Genomic DNA, 23,056 nt, shown 5'->3' on the forward strand with positions numbered 1-23,056 from the left:
CATGAGCAAGTGAGTGATTAGTCATAGTCCTGTAATGAGATCACAATGCATCTGTCGTGGCAGTTTGATTTATTGTGCTGAAAGTGACACAAACACACACGTCAGAATATTCATATGTCTGTGTATGAATACATTGACATACCTTGTTTTTGTGTATACATAAACACACTAAAATCAAAACTTAAAATACTTTTTTCATCATTTTTACTCTCAACCTGAATGAGTCATAGACTTTATTGACCCCTGCCTTCATTGTGCAGTCTGTCCTGGCCCTGTGTCTTCCTCAGTGGAGGAGATCTTGATCAACATGGTGGAGGAATGGCCTCTCAGGGCTAACTTGAATTGTCAGTGACATGGGGTCTCTGACAGGGTTGGTGTGCAAACATAAGCCTATCAGCACACACACACACACACACACACACACACACACACACACACACACACACACACACACACACGCAGACACATTACTTAGGGGGTGGTTAAGGTTATTCCCACAAAAGGAAATTGGATCCTGATTATAGATTGGTGTCAATGTGGGTTAACCTGAGGTCTGATTTCAGCTTTATTGAACAGAGGTGACAGGAGAAGATAGGCAGAATAGATTAGCAGCAGAAGGGAAAAAGTTTTACAAAAGTTACCCTCCAAAAGAGGTTGTTTGGTGTATGTTAATTATGTTTTATATACCATCATTTGGATTTGACAGTTCCAGATTCAGATTCACAGTTTTGTTCGGCGATGGCCTTATGTGGCGAGTTCGCAGCCTGATTCTGACACATCAAAATGACTCATTAATGAGTCAGATATACAGTAAGTGTAACTGAAAAGGCTTAATTTGCCTACAATAGGCCATATTAGGATTTAAAAATAGACTCCATTGAAGGAAAAGGAGTTTGATCCCCATTCAGCCCCCAGATTACTTTATCAAATATGCTTTGTGAAATGTAAATCCACCTTTAACCCTCCTTGATCCAATTCTGTGATCATCCGGAGATACAAAGGTGCTGAGCAGTGTCATCCATATCAAAACCGGCCATGAATATTTCAAAAGGCTGGCTGATGTCAACAGCAGCCGTTTAGCGCCTATAAAGAGAGGGGGCTCCTCTCTGTGCAGGAGACCTCCAAACCCCTCCGCTGACTTCCCACTTATCTCCACCCGCAGAAGAGAAGGACTCCTCCTGTTTGTGTTTCAGCACCATGGTCAGCGCTCGAGCTCTCCTCCTCGCGGCCACCTGCTGCTGCGCCTACCTGTGCCTCGCTCGTGCAGAGGACTCCTCGCTGGAGACTCGCTCGTTGGATTTCCCCCTGAAGAGCCAGCAGGAGAAAGACCTGGTGAGAGATTCTTTATAACTGTGTCAGCTGTCGGTGCTTTGTTCTGTTCTGACTTTTTAAAGTGACCCTCTTAAAAAAAGATTTATAGCACATAGATATAGAAGGATAAAACGTTACTCGAGTTGTTGACTTAAAGTAGACGAACGAGTCCCCCACAAAACTGACTTTTTTAATCGATTTTTATAAATTGAATTTATAGACACTTTTTCTCTGCAGATTGACGCGTTGCAAGAGGTTTTGGAGAAGCTGAGGAGCAAAGAGATGCCCTTAGAGAAAAAGCTTGGCTGGCTGCCTTCGGTATGTACACCAAATTCCATTTTAATGAATAGTTGACTTTATTATTTGTTGTTGTAATATTTTCTGAATTTATAGAAATAAGTTAAGATAGATGGATTTTTGGACATGTGACATAAAATAAACTTTATAATAAGCGTTTGAACTCTGAAATCAAAGCGTACATACATTTAAAAATGTTTAAATACTGATACTTTGATCAAGAAAGTAAGTCTACAACTTATACCCGCATTTTCATGAATCCATGTTGTTTTTATCGTTGCAGTGTGATGCAGGAGAACCGTGCGCCGTGCGTAAAGGCGCGCGTATCGGCACGCTGTGCAGCTGTCCCCGAGGGACTGCCTGCAACTTTTATGTTCTCAAATGTTTGTGAAGGGAGAGCTCAGGGGAGTTTTGAGTGACACAATATGTTTCCATTCTCTTTGTGAAGAAAATAAAAAACGCGATGTAATATGTGATTCATAAAGGACGATTTTCTTTTATAAACTTGGACTGAAAAACAGAGTTTAAAGGTCTGTAGTCATTTGTCTTTATCAGTGTTCATGATCGTGGCACAGGAGGGAAGTTATTTGTGTGGGATTGTGGCATCTTGTGACAGACTTTGAATGTAGTTTTTAGTTATAAAATCTCGGTTTTCCTTATCATTTTGTTTTGGGTTTTTGTTTGTTGTTGTTCCTGTTATGGGGGAAGACAGTAAAGCTGTATCCTAGCATCGGTTTCTAAACATATTTGTAAGATAAGGAGGTCAATAAATCAAGTAGCCTAAAATTATATTCAAGTGTCTGTGTGTCTGTTGCACTTTTCTAAGAAAGAAATCACCTCACTGGTTGCCTATCAGCAGTTGCATTCTTCCTCAAACATCACTTGTTGGCAATTTGCTGTTGATCAAAATCCCCAAACCGCTTAAAGGGACAACATTAAAGAGAAATATATTGATCCCTTTCGCCGCCTGTCACCAATAATCCATCCTCTTCCTGCACACTCACTAATGCGCGGCTGCATTCCAGCACACCAGCTGTCATCTCTCGGTAATAAAAGGCGCTGTCAGGCTTTTTTTCAATGACATCACATCCAACTGCAAGTTTCCAACATGGCGTCCAGCCGGGTGCCGGAGAGGGAGGTCCGGGAGGAGCCGAGGCGCTCTGCGACTGCAAACCTCGACTTCTGCCTCCACAAATACTCCCTGCTCATCGTTATCGGACGGACCGCTCACCCCAGACAGACGGGACACATCAGCGGGGACATTGAACGAGGTACGTTTATTTCCACCCGCCTCTTACTGCCGCTGTAGGCTGCGTCGCTTTGCTTTTTCTCTGTATTCGCATAAAAAAATCAGACGCCTGCAAGTTTCGTCGCCTAAATCATCACCAAGGATGCTACACTGACCCCATTGCAGTGTTTATGTAATTTTATCCACCCTACTGACCGAGGATGCGTCATCTGGCGGTACTCCACCATCAGCATCACCTCATCCCTCTGGCCACAAAATAATTAAAAGCAGTCTGGAACGGGTGGTTTCTCTTTCGCCTCAGTAGATTATTACGTAATTTTTTTTTGCATATGGGCATGTTGATATTCAGTCAACACATAGCCACTTGTAAACGACATGCCATTATCTCTGTGTGTTTATGTAAAGCAGTGACTGTGGAGGCTGTATGTAGTAGTGCATGGTGCATGGTGCATGGCAGGATATAATAACCCCGGTACAGTCTGTGTTTTTCTGTGTGAGTACAGCTGTAAGATACATTTGAGTGCATTCAGTTTATGTCAAAACTGCATAGATTGTAGGCTAAATAGATAAGGGAACAGAAATATATGGATATATACAGAGAGACAATAAAACAGGGAGATATTTATCATTTTCATTAGGCCTATTAATATTTCATCACTGTCTGGTAAAAAACAATGTACTTCCAAAATGTCAGCTTTTCATGAGCTGAGAAAAAATGGCCCAGTTTTCAGCTGCAGCATGCATTTTGCAAGTGTTGCAATTTTTTTAAATGATTTATTTATCTAAAGAAGTCTAAGAAGTAAAAAATCCCCAAATAGAGTTTTTTAATTTCATAAATGTTGTGTCACTGGCCTCTTCCACTAAAACGGCGCTGTCATAAATTCTACTGTTATGAAGCGTATACATTTCCAGTTTTTGTTGACACTGTTAGAAAGGTGATAATTCTACTTTGTGCATCTTATTGTTGTTAATTTAGTAGTAAAGATTGCACTAAAATACATAATACATTCACCCAAACTCTTACAACTGCTTAAAAAAAAAATAGATTCAGAGTATCTCACATTATCTGGTAAACTGCCCTGAATTTGAATAAAGTCAGAAGAACCATATCTTGAACTACTGACTTAGTTTTGACTATATAATGCTGGTCTAAAGTACACGTAAACACCAGTTATTACATTGGCCTATTTAGAAGGAACACATGATTTGTTGTTAAAAATCTAACCTATTAACAATGCCCTGTACTTCAATGTTTTAGTGTAATCAAAAATGTAGCCTCTCTTTTTTTGTATTAAGTTTTAAGTAATATTATATGACAAGTGTTTGCAAAAGGAGGTGTACTTGTGCTGCATAAATGCCTAAATGGAAAGGGTGCTGGAAAAATTACTATTTGTAAAATCAGTAGTATGTGCACATTAGAACTTTTACACTTTATTTTTGTTTGTTTTCTAATTATTTAGACATTTCTGTGTATTATGTTGTTATAATTGTTGCCCTGTGTAACCAAATGTCTTTTGTGTCTCCAGGCATTCGGTCATGGGACATAGACTTAAAATCCTGTAACCTGAACCTTTATCTCCAAGAATTCCTCTCCCATCACACGGCGTCTTTCAAGGGTGCAGGTAGGTAACAGTGTTTTAATGTGACTCCTTACCCAAACTCTTCGACCCTTTATCGCGCAGAAAGCCCTGTCCCCATGGAAACCCGCCTGCTTGGCCGTTTCAGGGGTCAGCGAGGAAGGAAGGAAGGAAAGTGCAGGAGCAGTTGGGTGATTGTTAAACATGGGTGGGCCCTTTGGACAGAAAACAATAGAGAAGTACAACCAAGCTGTGCCACCTCTCTTTTTGTACAGCGTTTTAGTATGCAGAGCCAAGGACAATCGGGGGAAATGGTGAAAAGGCAGACAAACATCAGAGTCAGACAGTTACAGCTGAGCTTCGAAGTGAGGTGATGAACACAGACAAGAACAGACAGATCTCTTCCTAGGGAGGACAAAATGGCAGCCAGAATGACTTCCCATACATGGTAAATTCTCCTGTAGTGAATTCTGTTTTAGTAGAGCTTACGTTATTTATTTACATGTTATATTGGTTGCCAGAGTTTTGTAAAATGGAGGGATTTGACATGTAAAGTGAAGAGACAGAGAGGTGATTTGGAGAAATAGTGCAGTATTTTGGGGAATAAGCTAGAGTTAGATGAGAGGATCAATACCATTACACGAGAGAGGTATTGATCATCTCACCCAAGCGTCAGCAAGACAGTGAATAAATCTTTTTCCCATATCATAAAAATGTGAAAAATGTAAGCCAGTGCAATAGCCAGTGAGAAGTGGCTATCATTTTTATCTTTTCTTTTTTTTGTTTCTAGCTTGAACTAAAGACAAAGAAACTTTTGTTCTTATTTGGGTCATTATTTTCCAGTTGGCTGTGTCCGCCTCTGCATCTTCATGTTGATCCAGTTCCCCATCAGACTGGATATCCCTCCAGATTGAGTTAACTTGGCATCTCAACCTCAGACAGTCCATCTGACTCAGCTGTTCCACTCTTCCTCCTTCCTCTTTTTCACACAGGGAGTCAATCACTTGCTCGGTTATCCCAGTTCACGTTCTCATTGACTTCTTTGGATTCCTTCCTATTTGCTCAGATCTGTTGGCTTGTTTCCGAACTCCCTCAACTCTGACTTTCCCCATCTCTTGTAAGCTTCCCCTTGGCTGTCTGCCTGTCTGTCCTTCTCTTTCTATTCTTTGTTTTTCTCTCTGCCTCTTCAGGGCTGAAGTGTCTGCGCCACAGTACCAGAGTGTTGGATACTCAGGTGCTGATCAGTCCAACTCAGGAACAGGTCCGTTCAGAGGTGAGGGGATAAATCCTAGTTCCTTCAGAGATGCAACAAGTTCTTGGAAGATAGTTTACCAAGCCAGGTGTTATAATGATGCAGTGCTGCAAGTATTCTGATTTGGACTTATTTTTATCACAGTTTTTTAATTATAGAATTCTATTAAAATGATCTTTTTTAAAGGTAAGTTGAGTTGATACAGTAATTTGATAGTCCTTAATGATTTTCATATCATCACAGACATACAAATAAACTAATTTTTGCATGATTATAATGAGGGCAGCAGCAGCAAATATTTGTTTTTCATTAGTGAATAATCTCATGATTAACCCGATTTAATACATTTTATATTCACAAGACTTGTTTTGTCAGACCAACAGTCCTAACCCCTAAAATATTAAATTTACAATTATATAAAGCAATGAAATCAGTGATTTAAGAATTTAAGAAGTGGTTGCCACCATACGATGGCTTGAAATATAAGTAAAAAGCTGTTAATTGTCAATTCGGCCTACTATCATGCTAATCGGGCTCAAAAAGCCTGTTAGGTTATTAAATATTCTGGTGGCAGTTTTGTTAAATAAAGCAAACAAAGAGCCTCTGTTGTCAGGCGTCAGACCCTCACCTCTCTACCCGTCTTTGGTGGGGAGGTTGAGGTTAGAGTGCCAGATGTTCTGTCACATGAGTGATCCTGCCAACAACGCCAATCTGTGGTGACAATTTTGTTAAATAAAATTTTGGACTCAACAGCATCATTAAGAGCACGAGCACCAGAGAGACCCAAATGAGTAAAGACCAGAGCAGAGCAGTCATACATGATGTATTTCTGGGGCAAAGTGTTTAGATTTATGTAGGTTCTTGAAATTATTTTTTCTTCTTCCCTTATTTTTTCTCTTATGCTGTCTTTTTTATTTCTGCATTGTGGGCCATAAAGTGACACAGCAAAATAAAAAACACTTTTTATTTCTCTGGCCTGGACAGGTGTTGGCTCTGCTGTCCAGGGAATCGGCTCATAAGCTGTTGATCTTGGCTGGTCAGAGTGTGGAGGAAAGTGGAGACCTGCTGTTTCACAGAGGACTGTTCTCACCACAACAACTGAAACAAATACTAACAGAGCAGGTACCACAAAGTCTCCCTATGACTTATTTCTCTGCCAATACATTTTAAGTTACTTTAGCTGCATATTAGGTTAATGCAATCTATAATCTATACGTTTAGGTTGCAAATAACACTTATTTTCACTACAGATTGATCTATATCATATAGATCATATATAATAAAGGAATAAATCTGAGAAAATGCTTTGTCTTTAGCTCAGAGATCAAGACAGCTCTGCCTCCCCCTCCAAACTCAATCTGACGCTCAGCTGTCCCAACATCGGCCAGTGGAGGAAGACTCTCTTGGGAAACCAGCCTCTGCAGGGTCCTTTCACGCTGCACATCAATCCCCCAGAGGTGCTGCCTGTCATGGAGGCTCTGGGGGAATTCACCTCACTCATCTCTGGCACGATTTCCCCTCCATCTCCCTTTGACCTCCTGCCTCCTCCCACCACCGTGGGTTTTCTCAAGCTGTCCCGCCCCTGCTGCTACGTGTTCCCTGCTGGCCGTGGTGATTGTGCCTTTTTTGCCGTTAACGGGTTCACTGTGCTGGTGGACGGCGGTTCAGACTCTCAGGCCTGTTTCTGGAAGCTGGTCCGCCACCTTGACCGAGTTGATGCAGTTTTGTTGACACACGTTGGGACAGAGAACCTCCCTGGAGTCAACACCTTCCTGGAGAGGAAGGTGGCTGAGTTGGACCTGAGCTCTGATATCAAAGGTAAGAAGTCAGGTTTATATAATAATCTGTTCAGTATTCATCACTCTCTATCCTTAGACCCTAAGAAAAAAATAGAAAGGACAAAGGAGGCATCCCTCTAACCAGAAAAACAAGGGTGGTGATGTTGCTGATTCTCCTGCAGGAAGATATAATGAGGAAATGTTGTTAGGAGATTTCTCTTTCTTTACCTGTTTTATGTTCATATTTACTTTTTGTTCAAGTGTTTCTTTGTGTCTTTATATTCTTTTGTCTGAACAGATGACTCGTCTAAGAGGCTCATCTCCCCAGAGCTTGGAGTTGTGTTCTTTAACGCCCCCAGCAGGTTACAGCTGGAAGAACAGCCTTGTGAGTGATGCATTAACACCTAGTGTAGTACAGTACTGAATAAGATATGACTGAGAAGGGAATATGACCTTAATCAAATCACATATATTAAAGCTCCTGTATGTAACATTTAGGAGGATCTATTGGCAGAAATGGAATATAATATTCATAGGTATTTTTTAATTAGAGTATAATCTGCTGAATATAGGAATCGTTGTGTTTTTGGTCAAGTGGTCAAAAACCCAGCAGGGTATTATTCCCTAGTCAAGTGTAATGGTCAGTTGGATTTCTAATATGAATGTTTGCTATCAAGTAAAGTTATCATTCTTCTCATGTCAGGTGTGGACAATGTACTGAAGAGCACACACCAGGCGGCCCTAACCTTACAGTTGTTGAAGAAGTTAGACATCAGACCACAACCATTGTTTCGACCGCAAGGGGTCCCCATTGAACCACTCACCCTGTTCCAGAAGATGGGAGTGGGACAGTTGGATTTATACATCCTAAACCCCGGTAAAAACAGTCAAGAGTACCAGACATTCATGCAAAACTGGCCTGATGCAGTGTCGTCAGCATCCAAATCCCAAACTCTCCCTCTCACCGCCTTGGCCTCAGTGTCTGCCCTGCTTGTGTGGCACCCAGCGTGTCCCCAGGAGAAGGTGGTCAGGGTGCTGTTCCCTGGTGTTACCCCACAGGCAAAGCTACTGCAGGGACTAGAGAAGCTGAAGGGGCTGGCCTTTCTCCAGAAACCCACAGTGACCACCGGGGATCTGGAGCAGTTCGGGGAGGACAGAAAGACCAAGAGGACAGAGAGCCAGGACAGTGGCAGGTCACAAGGGAAGGAGTCAACTATCAAACATGGAAAAGATCGGGGGGTTAAAGAAGAGGGAAAGGAGGTACTGGTACGGGACAAGGGAAAAGTATTAAATGGAGTTGCTACAAGAGATACTGATAAAACCAGAATCAAAGAGACAGGTGTAAAGCAAAAAGCAGCATTGTCGGAGAAGAATACTTCAAAGAAAGGAGGAGGGAAGGATGTAAAAAAGGAGAATCCTGGCAATAAAGAGGAGAACAGTGTTATGAGGAACGATCAGGGGAAAAAGGATGTTCTCGCTCTCAAACCAAAGAATGAAAATAAAACAAAGCTAAAAAAGGAAGCAAAAAATGACTCTAAAACAGGTGCAAAGAAAACCAGAAAACCATCAGGAAAGGAGGCAAACAATGGCAAGAAGGTACATGTAAACACTGAATTGACAAATAACCATCCAACAAAACCCAACGCTGGGACTGTGTTAGTAATCTCAGAGCCAGACGGGCTTGCTACAGAGCAGCAGAATCAAAAACAGAAAGAGACTGAAGAGAACCCTTGTGGCTCCAAAATGTCTACCCCTGAGGACATGACAGCTGATTTTCTCAGGCTCCGGGAGGAAACTAAGGTGCAGCTGGAAACAGCAGATAAAAGAAAGCAGAAAAGCACTGAGTCAGGAAATGAAAAGAACCTCGGAGGCCTTGAGACAAGTAATGAAACTGCTGATACACTCGGGGAAGAAGCAGCAGGTGGCGTGGAGATAATGGGAGGAGAGAGTGGTGATAATGGAGCACAAAATAAGGCTTGGGCTGGAGAGAAAGCTGATGTAGACCGGCAGAAAGCGCCTGTAGACCAGCCTGGAAATCTTGCCAAACCAGCAAAGGTTGTAGGATTTCCAGCTCCCTTGAACAAAGCGCCAAAGAACGAGCACACAGTCCAGCTCGACATAACCCCAACTGAATACACTCTCCTTGACGGGGCTTTGAGAAATAGCCCTCCCTCGCGATCCTCTCCAGAGAACCAGGTCCCAGTCAGCCCTGATGAAGAGACAGTTGAGCCTGCCTCCCCTGATTCACGGCCCAACAGTGCAGGCCACACTCCTTACTGTCTGTCCCCAGATGATGTGTGGTGCAACAGGGCCACTCTCAGCAGGTTACAGGCCCAGATGGGTAACTTAGAGTCAGCTGATGTCAACCAGACAAATGAATCATCCAAGCAAAGTGAGGAGCAGCCCAAAACCACTACAGAGAGCCACGCAAACACCAGAGAGAAGCACCTAAGTTTCCTTTCTTTGGGTTCATTTAAAGATGGATCTTCAGACCCCTCTCCGTCTTTCACTACCACCACCACCACTACACACTCCATGCCGGCAGAGGTGAGTTCACCTCAGTCCACAGAAGTAGATGAATCACTGTCTATGTCCTTAGAGCAGGGACCAACTACTTTGAGCCAAAGAGAGGGGGATGACAGTGCTTATAACTCCCACTCCAATGGAGGCCATTTTGTGGGGATGTCCTTACCAATGAAGAAGCCTCCAAGATCTTTAGGGCAGGGTTCAGAGATGGGGCGACCTCCAGCTCCTAACACACTTCATTTTGAGGCATCAGCTCACGATGTGGATCTATGCCTGGTTTCCCCCTGCGAGTTCAAGCATTTCAAACCAACTGACACCAGCTCAGGTGGGAGCGAGTCCTCCAGAGGAGCCTTTGCTCCACATCATCATGGCAACAACAACAACAACCCCAAGGACACATCGCCCAGTGAGTCAAATGCCCCGGTCTGCACAGAGGACTGTCCGTCCACCACAGCAGATGGAGCTCTGGACTCGGATGAGGATGAGTCTTGTAGTGAGCCGTCTAATTCCCCCCATGGCCTCCGCACCAGTCAGGTTCTGCCCCAGGACCCTCTTCCAGCCCCTCTCAGGGATAGTCCGCCACTGCCCCCACATCCTGATGCCTCTATGCCTGTTCCCCAGTCTGACTCTGATGCTCATGGGAAGAGAGCAAAAGCTACTGGAATGCGAGGGAAGAAAACGCCAGCGGTGAGTTTGTCTTATTAGCATAGAAGAAAAGGATGTCTGTATAATTTGGTGCATGTGTGTATTTAGGCTAAATCTTTTGGTCAATATATGTTTTTACTGTGGCTTCTGTACTGTATTTCACTTTGAATATTTAGTCCTGGTCACAGTTGATTTCACAAACATTTCATTGAGATATAAAGTTAAAGCATTCTGGTATTATTTTGTCAACAGAATAGGTATTTTATGCATTAAAACTCCTTTTCCCCTTTCCAGAAATAGCCTTCAAGTAAGGAGATACTTTCTGAGCGTTAATAGAAATCACTTAGATGCTCAAAGTAGACATTTTGATAATATAATGAATTTGAAGTTATTCTGATTTTGAGGATAAAATTGTTGATTATTACTATGGTTGGAGTGAAATATAACAGTGAACCTTTTTGTTACCAGCTTACTGAGGTCTCCCAAAGATCAGGCTCAGGGAAAAGCAGGACAGGGAGCCAAAGTGGAGTCTCAAAAGGGAATGTCTCTTCTCCTCGTACGCCTTCCTTCAGCAACCGTTCAGCACCAGCAAAATCCTCACCCAATCCAGGTATAAAATGTAAATAATATAAAGTACTTTGCGGACCAAAGTGCGTCCCCTGATTGTTATTGAATTTGTGTCTTGGCTATCAGCAGTTTCTCCTCTCTCCTGTCGCAGGCACCAAGTCTACCTCTGTTGAGGAAGTCAGTGTGTATGTGGACCTGGCCTATATTCCCTCTGGAGCCTCCTCCCAAACAGTCGACGTGGATTTCTTCAGATGCGTTCGCTCCTCCTGTTACATTGTGAGCGGAGAAAGTCCAGAGAGAGAAGAGCTGTTGAGGCATACGCTGGATGCACTACTGGATAGCAAGATATCCTGGCCTGACACTATGCAGGTAGAAACACACACACACATTCATGCTCAATTGAAACATGTATTTGGTGGGTTTCTTATATAGCAATGGACACCTTTCAACCAATTAGAAAAGAATCAGACTTGGTATAAGCTTTGTAGCACAGATCATGGGGTGCTGGTAAATGCAAGTGTCACTACTAATAAAGAATAAATCAGAAATGAACCCATGAAAGGATATTAAGAAATATCTACATCCTGTAAATTGAGTTTATTGTTGCATCAAAGTTCCTATAGAGCCCCCTCTGAGAGAGCAAAGATGATCATACATTGATAAAGAACATATGCAGAAACTGATTTCAGCTAATTAAACCGAAGTCAGTGCCTGTTCTGATGTTTTTTATCAGGTTAATGATCAAAGACAGGTTCATATGAATGTGATCAACCTGTGTGCTTCCAGTGTCTTTGCCACAAATGAATGACACCACAACCACCAACATTATTTACTAATGGGGCAGTATGCAGTGGAAATGCTGTAAAACTTCTCCTAATTAGTAAAGTAAAGTTATTTTTTGGCAGTGGCAAAATAGCAAATTCATATTAAAAACCATTTGCTGTAACTGGACCCCCAAACTCCAACCCATTCATGAATCTCTGCAGATACGAATATGAAAACAAGTTTCAATGAAATCCAAAGTTAACGACTTGGAAACTGCAGCCACAGATACTGACAAACTACTGAAAGTGTTGGGGGGGCAAATGTAAGAAACTCTGCAGGTTATTTTCTTCCTTTTTATTGGCCTATACTTTTTTTCTGGATCTTCAGGTGACAGTGATCCCCACCTTTGAGTCTGTGCCGATGCAGGAGTGGTACCAGCAGACCTTGGAAAGACAGAAGGATCTGGGCATCACCGTGCTGGGATCCAACAGCACTGTCGCCATGCAGGATGAGACCTTCCCTGCCTGCAAGATAGAGTTTTAAAGCAGACTTTGGGATGATGTATGGTGAATATGAGGTGAAGGGTGTGTAAGTCTGGGCTGAAGGAGTGAAAGAAATTAGGTAGAAACAGAGTTTATGGGGAAATAAAGGAATTATATGGCCCCTTTCTACACAAACACAACTGAGTTGATAATGACATGGGACGTTCACACCATCCCCTTTCAGGCTAATCACTTCTTTGTGGGCTAGTTTTGCACCAAAAAGCCCTGATGTCTCCTTTATCCAAGAAGAACACATATTCTTGTGGGGATTATTGCATGCATTTTTTTGACCCATGACCTTGTGCAAAACAGGAGAGGAGATCACACTAGCTGCAGGAGAAGCATGTCGGGCTGCAAACATGTGCATCCACATGAAAGCCAATGTTGTAGATTAGTCAATATAATTAGCATACATGGGGTTTAAAGCACCATGTGCAGGCTAGTGATGGCAGTCTGTGCTAAGGGCCCATTTTGCTGCTTTTAATACAACATTTGCAACATTTATTTAGTTAAAGGAATTAAACTCAGCAAATCAAACTACTCCAGATACTCCCAAATGGTGAGAATTATGAAAGCATTGGTCCATTGTATTTCTCTTATTTACTATAATTATATTTGTCTGATTACCACAGAAGATCTCTATATTGTAAAAAGAGTCTTACATTGTACCTTTCAATGAAATTGCAGTGTGTGGTCAAGTGTTTGTTGTGAGCACTGTAAGCAGATATGAGGTGAGCTGTGTGTGTGTTGTAACTGCTTTAAAAAAGCGTTGTGCCACTGTGGCTTTCACTGTTGACCTCGAGATCTCAGAAATATTCTGACCAGATGAGACGTATCTGATGTTAGTGAGTGATAATCGCCCGCTGAATCAGAGATTACCGAATCAGAGTGTGCAAAGACAAATCTGTCAGCAGGGATTAGGGTACCAGATTAGATTTAACAGCATTACAGCAATCATTTTATTAAGTATAGTAATTAATTTATAATCCATTACAAGTGCTTAAAATAATACCTATCAGGAATCAGACTCCAAATGCTTTTGTAGAGATAGATGTTCACTTCTTATCTTATTCATAATCAATAAATAAATAATTAAAAGTCATTTTAATGTGGACATGATGGATATATGATCATAAGCTTATTGTAGACAAATATTTTGCGCAGCATAAAACCATGGTGTAGTCACTGTTGGTGGTAATGACGGCTTTCCAAGTTGTACTTTGTAAATACGAGGAAATTGTTAATCTGATTCTATTTATATTTGGAATTAATTCATGAAACTGAAGCTACTGAATTGCTGTAACTAAATTAACTACAGTAAACTGTGTTGCTTTATTTCATAGGTCCACAATCCATTCAATGGCCTAACAGCATGTAATTTGACACATATAAAGAGTACATTTTCCAATAATAAGTCAATTAATATTTCCTTTTAATTAGTGCCAAATTATTTAGATTTTTCCTGGACTTCCCAATAAATGATGAGGACATTACAGATCTGTAAAATAAAGCACTTTGTAATAAAGCAGATGAATTAGTTATGTAATGGATTACATTGTAATCTCTCCAGACCTGTCTGTCCATTTTTATGATTTTTGTTTCATTTTATCCCAGTCTGGATGTCCAAGAATAAATATCATGAAAATAAATCACAACTGATAATCTTTGTTGCAGTTGCAAGTGTGAACGTGACAACCAAAGCATGAAATCACAGAGACACCAATCACTTCCCCCTCCATCTAAATGCTGCCTCCAAATACAGAAAAAAATATCCTTTTGATTCAATATCTCTTAATTATCTGAAATATATTTTGTAATTCTATGAATGCCCTGTTAAACTTTTATCACTGATTTTTTACTGTCCCGCAGATTTGTTTTATTTTTATTTATTTTATTTGTTAAATTATCCTTCTTTTATCACTTTCTCACTTTATGTGTCCCATTTGTTGTCCAAACCAAATTCATTACAATCTCCCCAAAATTTTAACACACCTTTGTCTTTTTTCTGCAAAAGGCTGCCAGATTAAATGAGTTATTGGGAATGGATTGTTGAACTAGATCTGTAATCATGGGTAACAATTATTTGAACCCCACAGTAGCTAAGTGAATTGTAACTATGTGTATGTGTCCTGCATGTATAAAAATACTGTATGTACTGTATGTTATTTCATTCATGATATTCATGAAGAAAGAGAGCAAAGCACTGTGGGAGAGCAGGACAGGATGGGATGAAAAACCTGATGAATGATGAACACTGAGAACCTTTCACTTTGTAATTGTCTGTGATACAGTAACAAAGGGTTGTGTGGGTTGTGGGGCCGGGAGTAATGTATGAATAAAGAATGTGCATAACCATTTAAAAGTGTCTTTTGAGAGTTTGTGGAAGTGCAAATTCTTCAGCAATGTTGCCTTGTGAACGAAGAGTTTCATTCCAACAAAATAGTCTCCTTTTCTTAAATTTACCAAAAGGACACAGTGAAAAAGTTAAACATCAGCAGTTTACTAAAATATCACAACAAATATAAGCTTTTACACATTTAGAGTTATAAACTATCCTACTGCAGTATTATACTTATTATTATACTATCACTTTTCATTTCAGTCCCATTCTGGCACTAGGCGTATTCAGGGTTCACAGTATTCTGTGTCAGTAAAATGTCTGGTGTCTTTTAAGTTGATAACAATCATAGTTTATGCAATATGCAAGTTATAGATCAGACTACTCAACCATAGAAGTTGTTAAACTGAACTTGCTTAAAATGCTGCTCACATCAGTGCATCAGTAAGAATATTCCAATAACACATATACAGATATATATATATATATATATGTATATATGACGAATATAACAATCCTGCATTATGAATGCTTGTACTTTTAATTTTAAAAAGTGCATCTATTTTTATGGGCTTTATCTTACAAGAGGGTGGAAACCCCCAATGGGTTGGTCTTTATAACAGAAGTTCAAAGTTTCACTTTTGTTTTTACACTCGACAGAGAAACACTCAACGGGAAGCACATCGGTCTGCGGCGTTTTACCACAACAATACTTCTGTTGCGGGTGAATATGATCATATTTATTGCAGGCTGTATAGTTTTATATTCTGATAAAGTCTCTGTCTTTTGTCCGGCTACAATTAACCTTTTTTTTTTTTTTGTGTGTGTGTTTAGTTTTTTTCCGGTTAAAAAAATGTGTCCTTTCGCTTTCTCTTTGAGGCTGAAAAAATTTCACACATGATTTTTTTTCAGGATGGGAAATTATGCCTTATTAGAAAACAATGCTTTATTCTCCACAGGCTATTTTGTGCCTGAGGCTGTTTCCGGTTTTCCTACATATAACACATTGATATGTCATGTGATATCATGTGTGCAAAATTTTACAGTAACCTTTTTCTTAAAAAATACAAAATACTATTTGTGGTTAGTTTATACAAAAACCATCAATGGGAAAAACGTATCAAATCTTCAATGCAAGTCAATAAATCCTGTATTTTCTCAACCAGATTGTTGTTTTGTCAGGAGACCTCCACCCTACAGAAATAAGAAATTATAAGAAAAACTCTACCATAATATCTAATCACAGTGCTGCATCCTCAGGTCTTTTTGGACAACCTACCCTCCATCATGTCTGTTGTCACATCCAGTCTGTCTAAAGATCAGCAGAAGAAGCTGCTCTCTCTCCTGGGTCATGTCAGACTCCATCTGCTCTACAAAGCCAGCGTCCACAACTTCACCGCTGCTGCTTTCCACAATCGCTGTGACAAACAGGGGCCCACTGTCATTGTCGCCTACAACGCCGCTGGGTTTGTCTTCGGGGCGTACACCTCGAAGGACTACGCACAGAGTGGAGAGGCCGTGAAGGACGGGGACGCCTTCCTCTACAGCATCAATGAGAAAGAAAACAGACCACTGAGGGTGGCAGGTATCACCGGACAATGTGCTTTCAAAGATGAAGCCACTGGCCCGAATTATGGTGGCTTGGTGTTCCTGCATGAGGACAAACCTGAGTTCCAGTCCAACCCAGGAACGAGCTTCAACTTTCAGGCTGCGGCGATGCACGGAGGCGACTTGAAACTGACCGAGTTTGAAGTGTATCGAGTTGAAGGTGATAAACACTTCCTCGTCGAATATATAAAGCATTCATTATCCACATACTTTCCGTCTTTAACGTACACAGTTGTTTTTTTAAGTAACCCGACTAACATTTGCTTGTGTTATTAAAGTGGACTAAAGTTAGACTAATATAAGTCAGTATCTTACGATGAATTTATTTTCCCACATGCAGGTTTTGGAGATCTCCTGCCCAAACCCTGGAGGAACATCCAGTGGACTGCTGAGTATGTAGAAATCTTTGGCAACGTTGACCATGATGAATGAACTCATTTGATTGAAAGTTGTGACTCATGTAAATGGCAAAAGCATTTTAGTATCCAATTTCATATGCCTGAATCAATTGTATCAATTGGTACCTCTTAGTTAACATAGCCATTGAATTATTACTGTACTTTAAATAGTAAAATATGTGCACATTTTATATTTTTCTTCCTGCAGTGATGTAGAAGTGTACTCCAGGGTGCGTAGGTACTAGGTACACTGTGACTTCATTGTTGGGTGTGGTTACGGGTGCAACAGACTTGAAACTTGCAAACTCTCTACATCAAACTATCCAAACCTCTGCAGCTACCATGTATTAGACCTGTGAATGTTCCCTGTGTCGTTTATGTTCTCCTCTAGGAGAAAGCAGCAGTTGATGAACGCCATTCAGAACTATAAGCCTGACATTAAATCAGTTCATCAAGCCCGGGTGTTGTTGGTGGGACCCGTTGGAGCCGGGAAGTCCAGCTTCTTCAACGCCATAAACTCAGTGTTTCGAGGCAACATGACATCCCAGGCTATTGCTGGTACTGCGGACAAGAGTGTGACCACTCAGGTACCAGCACAAGTTTTACTCCTTGTAATACTAAATGTAAATTTGACCTTCAACATATCGGTTGAAGGTCAAATTTGTTTTTGCTACAGCTTTGCTTTTCTGTTTGCTACAGCCTAATCAAGAAGTCAGATTGCAACCACGGTTAGCAGCAGCTATTTTTCCCATTCCTTGACTTCTTGTAATATGAATATAAAACTGATTCAACATGCTCTAACTACACAGTTTATCCCATTAAATTACATTTCACGCCTATTCTTTAGTTCCGCACCTACACCATCAAGGCAGGGAAAGGCGGTGGAGCTGTTCCTCTGATCCTGTGTGACACAATGGGGCTGGAGGAAAAGCCTGATGCTGGTTTGGACATTGAGGACTTAGTCAACATCTACAAGGGTCACGTAAAGGATCGCTACCAGGTCTCCTCTATAACTAATCATCTTCTACGTCTCTTCATGTAACTGTGGTAGCAATGTAGTTTGTCGAGTGATTAATAACAAGTCAATCTGCCTCTTGCTTCATTTGTTCCTCAGTTCAGTCCCTCCACTCCTCTCGTAGCGGACGCCCCAGGCTTTAAGCAGCAAGTGACTCTGAACGACTGCATTCACTGTGTGGTTTATGTGGTGGACACCTGCAAGGTCTCTCTCCTCACACAAAAAATGCTGGACAAGTTTGCTTCCATCCGGAAAAAGACCAACCAGCTGGGTTAGCAGTAAAATAATGTTATTTTCAGAATGGCTCAGTGTATATATGTTTTTTATTTATATAGTAATATTACAGACATCTCAAACCAAAATGACACCTATACATGCTGAATTATATTTATTTTATGTATTATATTATATATATTTATGTTACCCTTTTGCTGCTGTAATGTTTATTTCCTCTTAAGGGGTCAGTGGGTCAGTATTTACTGTTCTTTTTTTTCAATTTCTTTCAACTTGTGATCCCTTGTAGGACTTCCTCAGATTCTGCTGATGACTAAAGTAGATGAGGCCTGTCCGCTGGTGGCAGAAGACATAAAGAATGTTTATCGCAGTGTTTACATCCAGACAAAGGTAACATACCAATGACCTCTACAAGATCATCATGTTAAGAAATCCTATTGGGAAAATCGATCCTGTAATTGCTGAAATGGAAACTTTGTGGTGGTACTGATAACTTCATCCATGTACATTTTCTTTCTTTCAGGCCCGGGAGTTGAGTGAGTCTCTGGGCATCCCCTTGTCCTGTGTGCTGCCTGTAAAGAACTACAGTGAAGAGCTGGACCTGGACCAGGAAACTGACATACTGCTGTTGGCAGCTGTGCAGCACATGCTGAACTATGCAGACAGCTTCTTTGAGAACCAGGTTCTCGAGGACCAAGAGGCGAATGACCAGCTGGAGCTCTACAGATCCAGTGATCATCTGCGCCCAGTTTTATCAGGGAAAACTAAACATCAGGTTGCTTGAAAGACAAAACATCAGCATCTGAAAAAAATGAATTAACTCAAAATAACAAGTCAGTTACTCACAAATATATTAAGCAGCACAACAACAACTACAGACAAATGTCTTGGTGACTTATGATAATCCTTAACCCTTGTGGGCACTTCACACTATAGAGTATTCATCATCACCAGATGGAGAGAAGATCATGTGATATTGTGATCAAAAGCTCCAGAATGGAAATTGAAGGGTCGTTATTTTGTCGACTTCCTTTTCCAAGATCGAGATTGTTTTGTTAAACTTGAGTTTCAAATGTCTGGAAACATTTGCAAACTACATTAATTCATAATTTTTTGCTGTAATTTGGATGACTCCAACAAACCTTCAGTTTTTGCCATGAAGTGGAAAGATGACGCATGTGACTACTGTTTTAATTTGAATTCTAATACACTTGCTTGGAAAAATGCATGCATACTTACGTCATTGTTTGTCGCATGTTGTCATTCTACAATAAATGGAAATAAACTGGAAACGGTCTTGCTTGTTTTGTATGACTTCAAACTCTTTCGACTTTCAGTTTTACAATAGCTGGAAGGTTACTCAGACTTTTAATTCCCTCAGTCAGCCACTAGATGTCAGCCATAATTTCATAATCCCAGTTACAAAAACTTGGGCTGTTATGAAAAGATGAGTAGCTCATGTTGCACAATTGCATCTGGTCCAAAAAACATTGAGGACATTTATTTTTAATGAGTTGATTTTAAGTGATGAATTTCCTTGTAATCACGTGCTTTTTGTGCCCTGTAATGTCACTCAACAAGTCCAAATGACAAAGCAAACGTACTTTCATGTCGTGTAAAATCATCAATCAAAGAAACCACACGATCAAACGAAGTCTGCATGACAAAGAGAGACGTTGAAGTTTCTTTGGAGCCAATTGCAAAACTCGGGGAGTTTCGGTGCCGCCCTCCTCTGAGCTCCGGTATAAAGAGTGTTTCGCAACGTTGCCAACAACAAACGCTCCTGCAGAGTCTGGACACGCCGGAGGAATATTCAAAGCACCTGGATTTACTATCACGCTTTTCTCACTGGGATTCATTTTTGGATTTTGCAAACATGATTCCAGAGGAAAGCTTTGTATCTATCGAGAACAGGTGAGATTTCTCAGTCGGTTTTCTGCACTTTGTCAGATTCAGCTGGTTAAGTTGTATGGCAGTCTGAGTGAGCCATGTGGATGGGAATCATGTGCTTGGCAGGAATCCTTCTCGTTCTTTGAACCTTGCATTGCCTGAACTGCTGAAGTAAAATCACACAGTTTGGATTGAGTGCAGAGATTTTCAGCTAAACATGTCGGTGTCAGAACCGCTACCGTCTTTTTAAACACTTCAAACGTTAATGCATAAATAATGTTTGAGTTTAAAAAATCATATTCTGTAGTTATTCAAATTTTAGCACTTGCTTGTGCAATATTGTGCATGCATGTTGCACATCTTGCAGGGAGGCTGTGTTTAACCATATTAGGTTAAAAGTCCCTCTTTAATTGTATCAAAAGCATCCATTTTATCTCACTTTTCTTGGACTTAATCATTATGTACAGTAGAGGTATTTCAACATTTTCATAAAATAGGTGAATACAATAATAGACCCATTTATTAAAAGAACTCCAAGTGTGTGACATGACAAGTATATATTTGATTGCAGAATACAAAAGGTTGATTGTTCTGTCTTTCCCTCACAGGATGCAGGCTGTAGGTCTGGCTCTGGAGGAGTTGCTGGTGACTGCTCAGAAACAAGACTGCCTGACCGTTGGGATCTATGAATCAGCGAAACTTCTAAATGCGTGAGTTGAAAGTTTGGCTTCACAATGCCTGTAATGTTGATCACCCACAAGTATAAGCTTCTGTTACGTTTCAGAAAATAACTTCCATCCCACACACGCGAGTGCAGGTGACTATAACTCATCGTTTTCTCTTTTCTCCTCAGAGACCCAGACAGTGTGGTCCTTTGCGTTCTTGCAGCTGACGATGCAGATGATGTGGCACTGCAGATCCACTTCACCCTGTTACAGTCCTTCTGCTGCGACAGTGGCCTTACCATCCTGCGAGTCTCAGGAGTTCAGCGCCTCCAGCAGCTGCTGGGTGCTGTGGATGCCAACAGAAACCAGGAAGACCTCCACTGCATGCTGGTTACGGTGAGTTGACTCAGCAAAACAGCCCTGTGTTATGTAACAGCAAGGCTAAAGTGGAAATGTTTTATTATTTTAATGCCAAAGCTAAAATGTTGCCTCACTCTCTTGGCAGTATCTCACTTTTATTGCACTTTTTGGAATTTTTTAAACAATTTTAAGTTTTATATTGTGAATTGGAAAATCTTTCTGAAGATCAAATTCACCTTTTAAAGCCTGAACATGAATTTGATGTTGCGTTTTGTTTCCCGTGCAGAACCCCCAGGCTGATCACTGCAGGCTACAAGAGGTGGGGACCTACTGCCAGGAAAGCCTACGCCGTGACCAGTGGGTGCCGGAACTGGTCTTGCAGGAACGCTGAAGGGCCTGGCACCCACAAACGCGAACAAAAACTAGAGCTTTCTGGGTTCAGATACTCGGAACTGTTGTTGCTCATGCCAGGATGGCAGATGGAGTGGACTGGGCTGGGTGATCCTGACTGATGACCAGCACGAACCAATGACTCCCTTTTGGTGACCAGTGAAACAGTCATGAATGGAGACTGGTTTACAAAATCTTTTTTTGTGCAAAAGATACAAACAGAAAATCAAAATCCCTTTCAGGCCACATTGCTTTGACATTGTCAGTAAAACTAGATGCTTCTATGTGCTGCTGTTTGGCTACTTACAATGTTTATGGGGTGTGACAATCATTAAGAGCAGTAGTAGCATTAGCAGAAACATGTCCACACCCCAACTTATACAGGGAAGACTTGTGTGTTTTCTTGTGGACAGGACAGGAATGCTGTAGTGAAACTATGCCCAACATTCCTGTGCATCCTGACATGGGAGAGTCCTTGGAGAGAAGGTGTGTGTGAATGCGTGGTATGCATGTACAATACTTGGGTCTTTCTTTAGAAAAGCCTGGGCGTGCAGCGTGTGCGTTTCTGAAAAAATGAGCAGCTGAACCTGTGGAGGAATCGTCACCATAGAAACTGAAATGGAAATGATGTTCGAGTTAAAGTCACACAGGACTCATTGGCCAAAAACATTGCAAAAGGAGTGCAGAACATGATGTTTTTGGTCAGAGGAGGATACAGAATGAGCACTATAATGAACTGTCTGCTCTGATTGGAAAATGTCAGCTGTAATTTCATATTGTATTGCAAAAGAAACCACAGTCAACATCTTTGTGCCTTCAGGAGTGCTGCTTTTTTGATAAAATGTTGTTAAACTTATATGTACAGTGCAGCACCAGTAATTTATTGATTGTATAAGTTGTTTGTGTAGCTATTTATGGTCTAATTTAGTGCTCTGTTAACTAAGTCAATAAATTATTGTATTCATAATTGACTGTCTTATCAAGAAGTCTGTGCTCCGAATTCAAAACAAAAGCCATGCGTGCGTCACAGAACTGGAACTGTAGCTGAGTCACGCAACTACAGTTTACATTTTGGGTTGAGGCAATGGAAAAAAACATGCGCACTTGGGACAAAGTCTTTGTCAGTGACGGGGCATTACAGTTTCCTTGTAGTAAACAAAAGTCAGTCGGAGAGGGGAAACTGGGGTGGAGACAGAAACTCTGTGTTGGAGCAAACAGGCAGAACAAGCTGATGCAAGAGAGGGGGAAAGCTAAGGAAGTTGCCAGCTAAAACCTTTTGTATTCTAGTGTTGGACATCATTTACTTCACATGAAGCAGTTAAACCTGCAGATGCATGTTTGAGGGCTGAGAGCCAAAGCATGTGCAAATTGGTGTAACCCCACCCATGTCACGGTATCTCCCCATGATCAGGTAGCAAGATGTTCCTGCAACACTGTACAAGTGGTTTTTATCCTCCCCTCTGCCCTCCTTTCACTCTGTTTTGCTCCCCACTCCACCCTCTGCTCTCACATGTCTGGTCACAGCTCCGATTGCAGAGCAGAAGAGAGGGAACATTCAGGCACATGGACCTCCCATTTGTTAACCATAAGCTGGACAGGGGTGTGACTGATGAGTGGACTGCCCTCTGATTGGCTGTGGTTCATCCACC

At 41.2% G+C, this 23,056-nt stretch overlaps 4 protein-coding genes across 4 annotated transcripts; all 4 read left to right on the plus strand.

The window, feature by feature from the left end:
• The first annotated feature begins 1,101 nt into the window (after nucleotides 1-1,101).
• LOC127353936 (cocaine- and amphetamine-regulated transcript protein-like) lies at nucleotides 1,102-2,130 on the plus strand. The gene is made up of 3 exons (XM_051383554.1): nucleotides 1,102-1,332; nucleotides 1,549-1,629; nucleotides 1,892-2,130. The coding sequence occupies exons 1-3, from the start codon at nucleotides 1,198-1,200 to the stop codon at nucleotides 1,997-1,999; spliced, it is 324 nt and encodes a 107-aa protein (XP_051239514.1). The 5' UTR covers nucleotides 1,102-1,197; the 3' UTR covers nucleotides 2,000-2,130.
• A 473-nt stretch (nucleotides 2,131-2,603) lies between these two features.
• Nucleotides 2,604-14,871, plus strand: LOC127353473 (microtubule-associated protein 1S-like). The gene is made up of 10 exons (XM_051382750.1): nucleotides 2,604-2,879; nucleotides 4,384-4,479; nucleotides 5,625-5,707; nucleotides 6,671-6,808; nucleotides 7,003-7,504; nucleotides 7,763-7,849; nucleotides 8,168-10,677; nucleotides 11,104-11,245; nucleotides 11,354-11,571; nucleotides 12,355-14,871. The coding sequence occupies exons 1-10, from the start codon at nucleotides 2,717-2,719 to the stop codon at nucleotides 12,508-12,510; spliced, it is 4,095 nt and encodes a 1,364-aa protein (XP_051238710.1). The 5' UTR covers nucleotides 2,604-2,716; the 3' UTR covers nucleotides 12,511-14,871.
• Nucleotides 14,872-15,485: 614 nt separating this feature from the next.
• On the plus strand, nucleotides 15,486-19,394 carry LOC127353528 (interferon-induced protein 44-like). Its single transcript, XM_051382812.1, has 8 exons — nucleotides 15,486-15,571; nucleotides 16,108-16,615; nucleotides 16,796-16,847; nucleotides 17,245-17,440; nucleotides 17,701-17,853; nucleotides 17,968-18,139; nucleotides 18,392-18,492; nucleotides 18,626-19,394. The coding sequence occupies exons 2-8, from the start codon at nucleotides 16,135-16,137 to the stop codon at nucleotides 18,884-18,886; spliced, it is 1,416 nt and encodes a 471-aa protein (XP_051238772.1). The 5' UTR covers nucleotides 15,486-15,571; nucleotides 16,108-16,134; the 3' UTR covers nucleotides 18,887-19,394.
• A 461-nt stretch (nucleotides 19,395-19,855) lies between these two features.
• Nucleotides 19,856-22,374, plus strand: LOC127353896 (growth arrest and DNA damage-inducible protein GADD45 beta). The gene is made up of 4 exons (XM_051383499.1): nucleotides 19,856-20,016; nucleotides 20,601-20,702; nucleotides 20,846-21,053; nucleotides 21,304-22,374. Exons 1-4 carry the CDS (start codon nucleotides 19,979-19,981, stop codon nucleotides 21,406-21,408), a joined length of 453 nt encoding a protein of 150 aa, XP_051239459.1. The 5' UTR covers nucleotides 19,856-19,978; the 3' UTR covers nucleotides 21,409-22,374.
• The last annotated feature ends 682 nt before the right edge of the window (nucleotides 22,375-23,056 follow it).

This window comes from Dicentrarchus labrax, unplaced genomic scaffold (genome assembly GCF_905237075.1).
Source record: "Dicentrarchus labrax unplaced genomic scaffold, dlabrax2021, whole genome shotgun sequence".
In the NCBI taxonomy this organism is placed as follows: Eukaryota; Metazoa; Chordata; class Actinopteri; family Moronidae; genus Dicentrarchus; species Dicentrarchus labrax.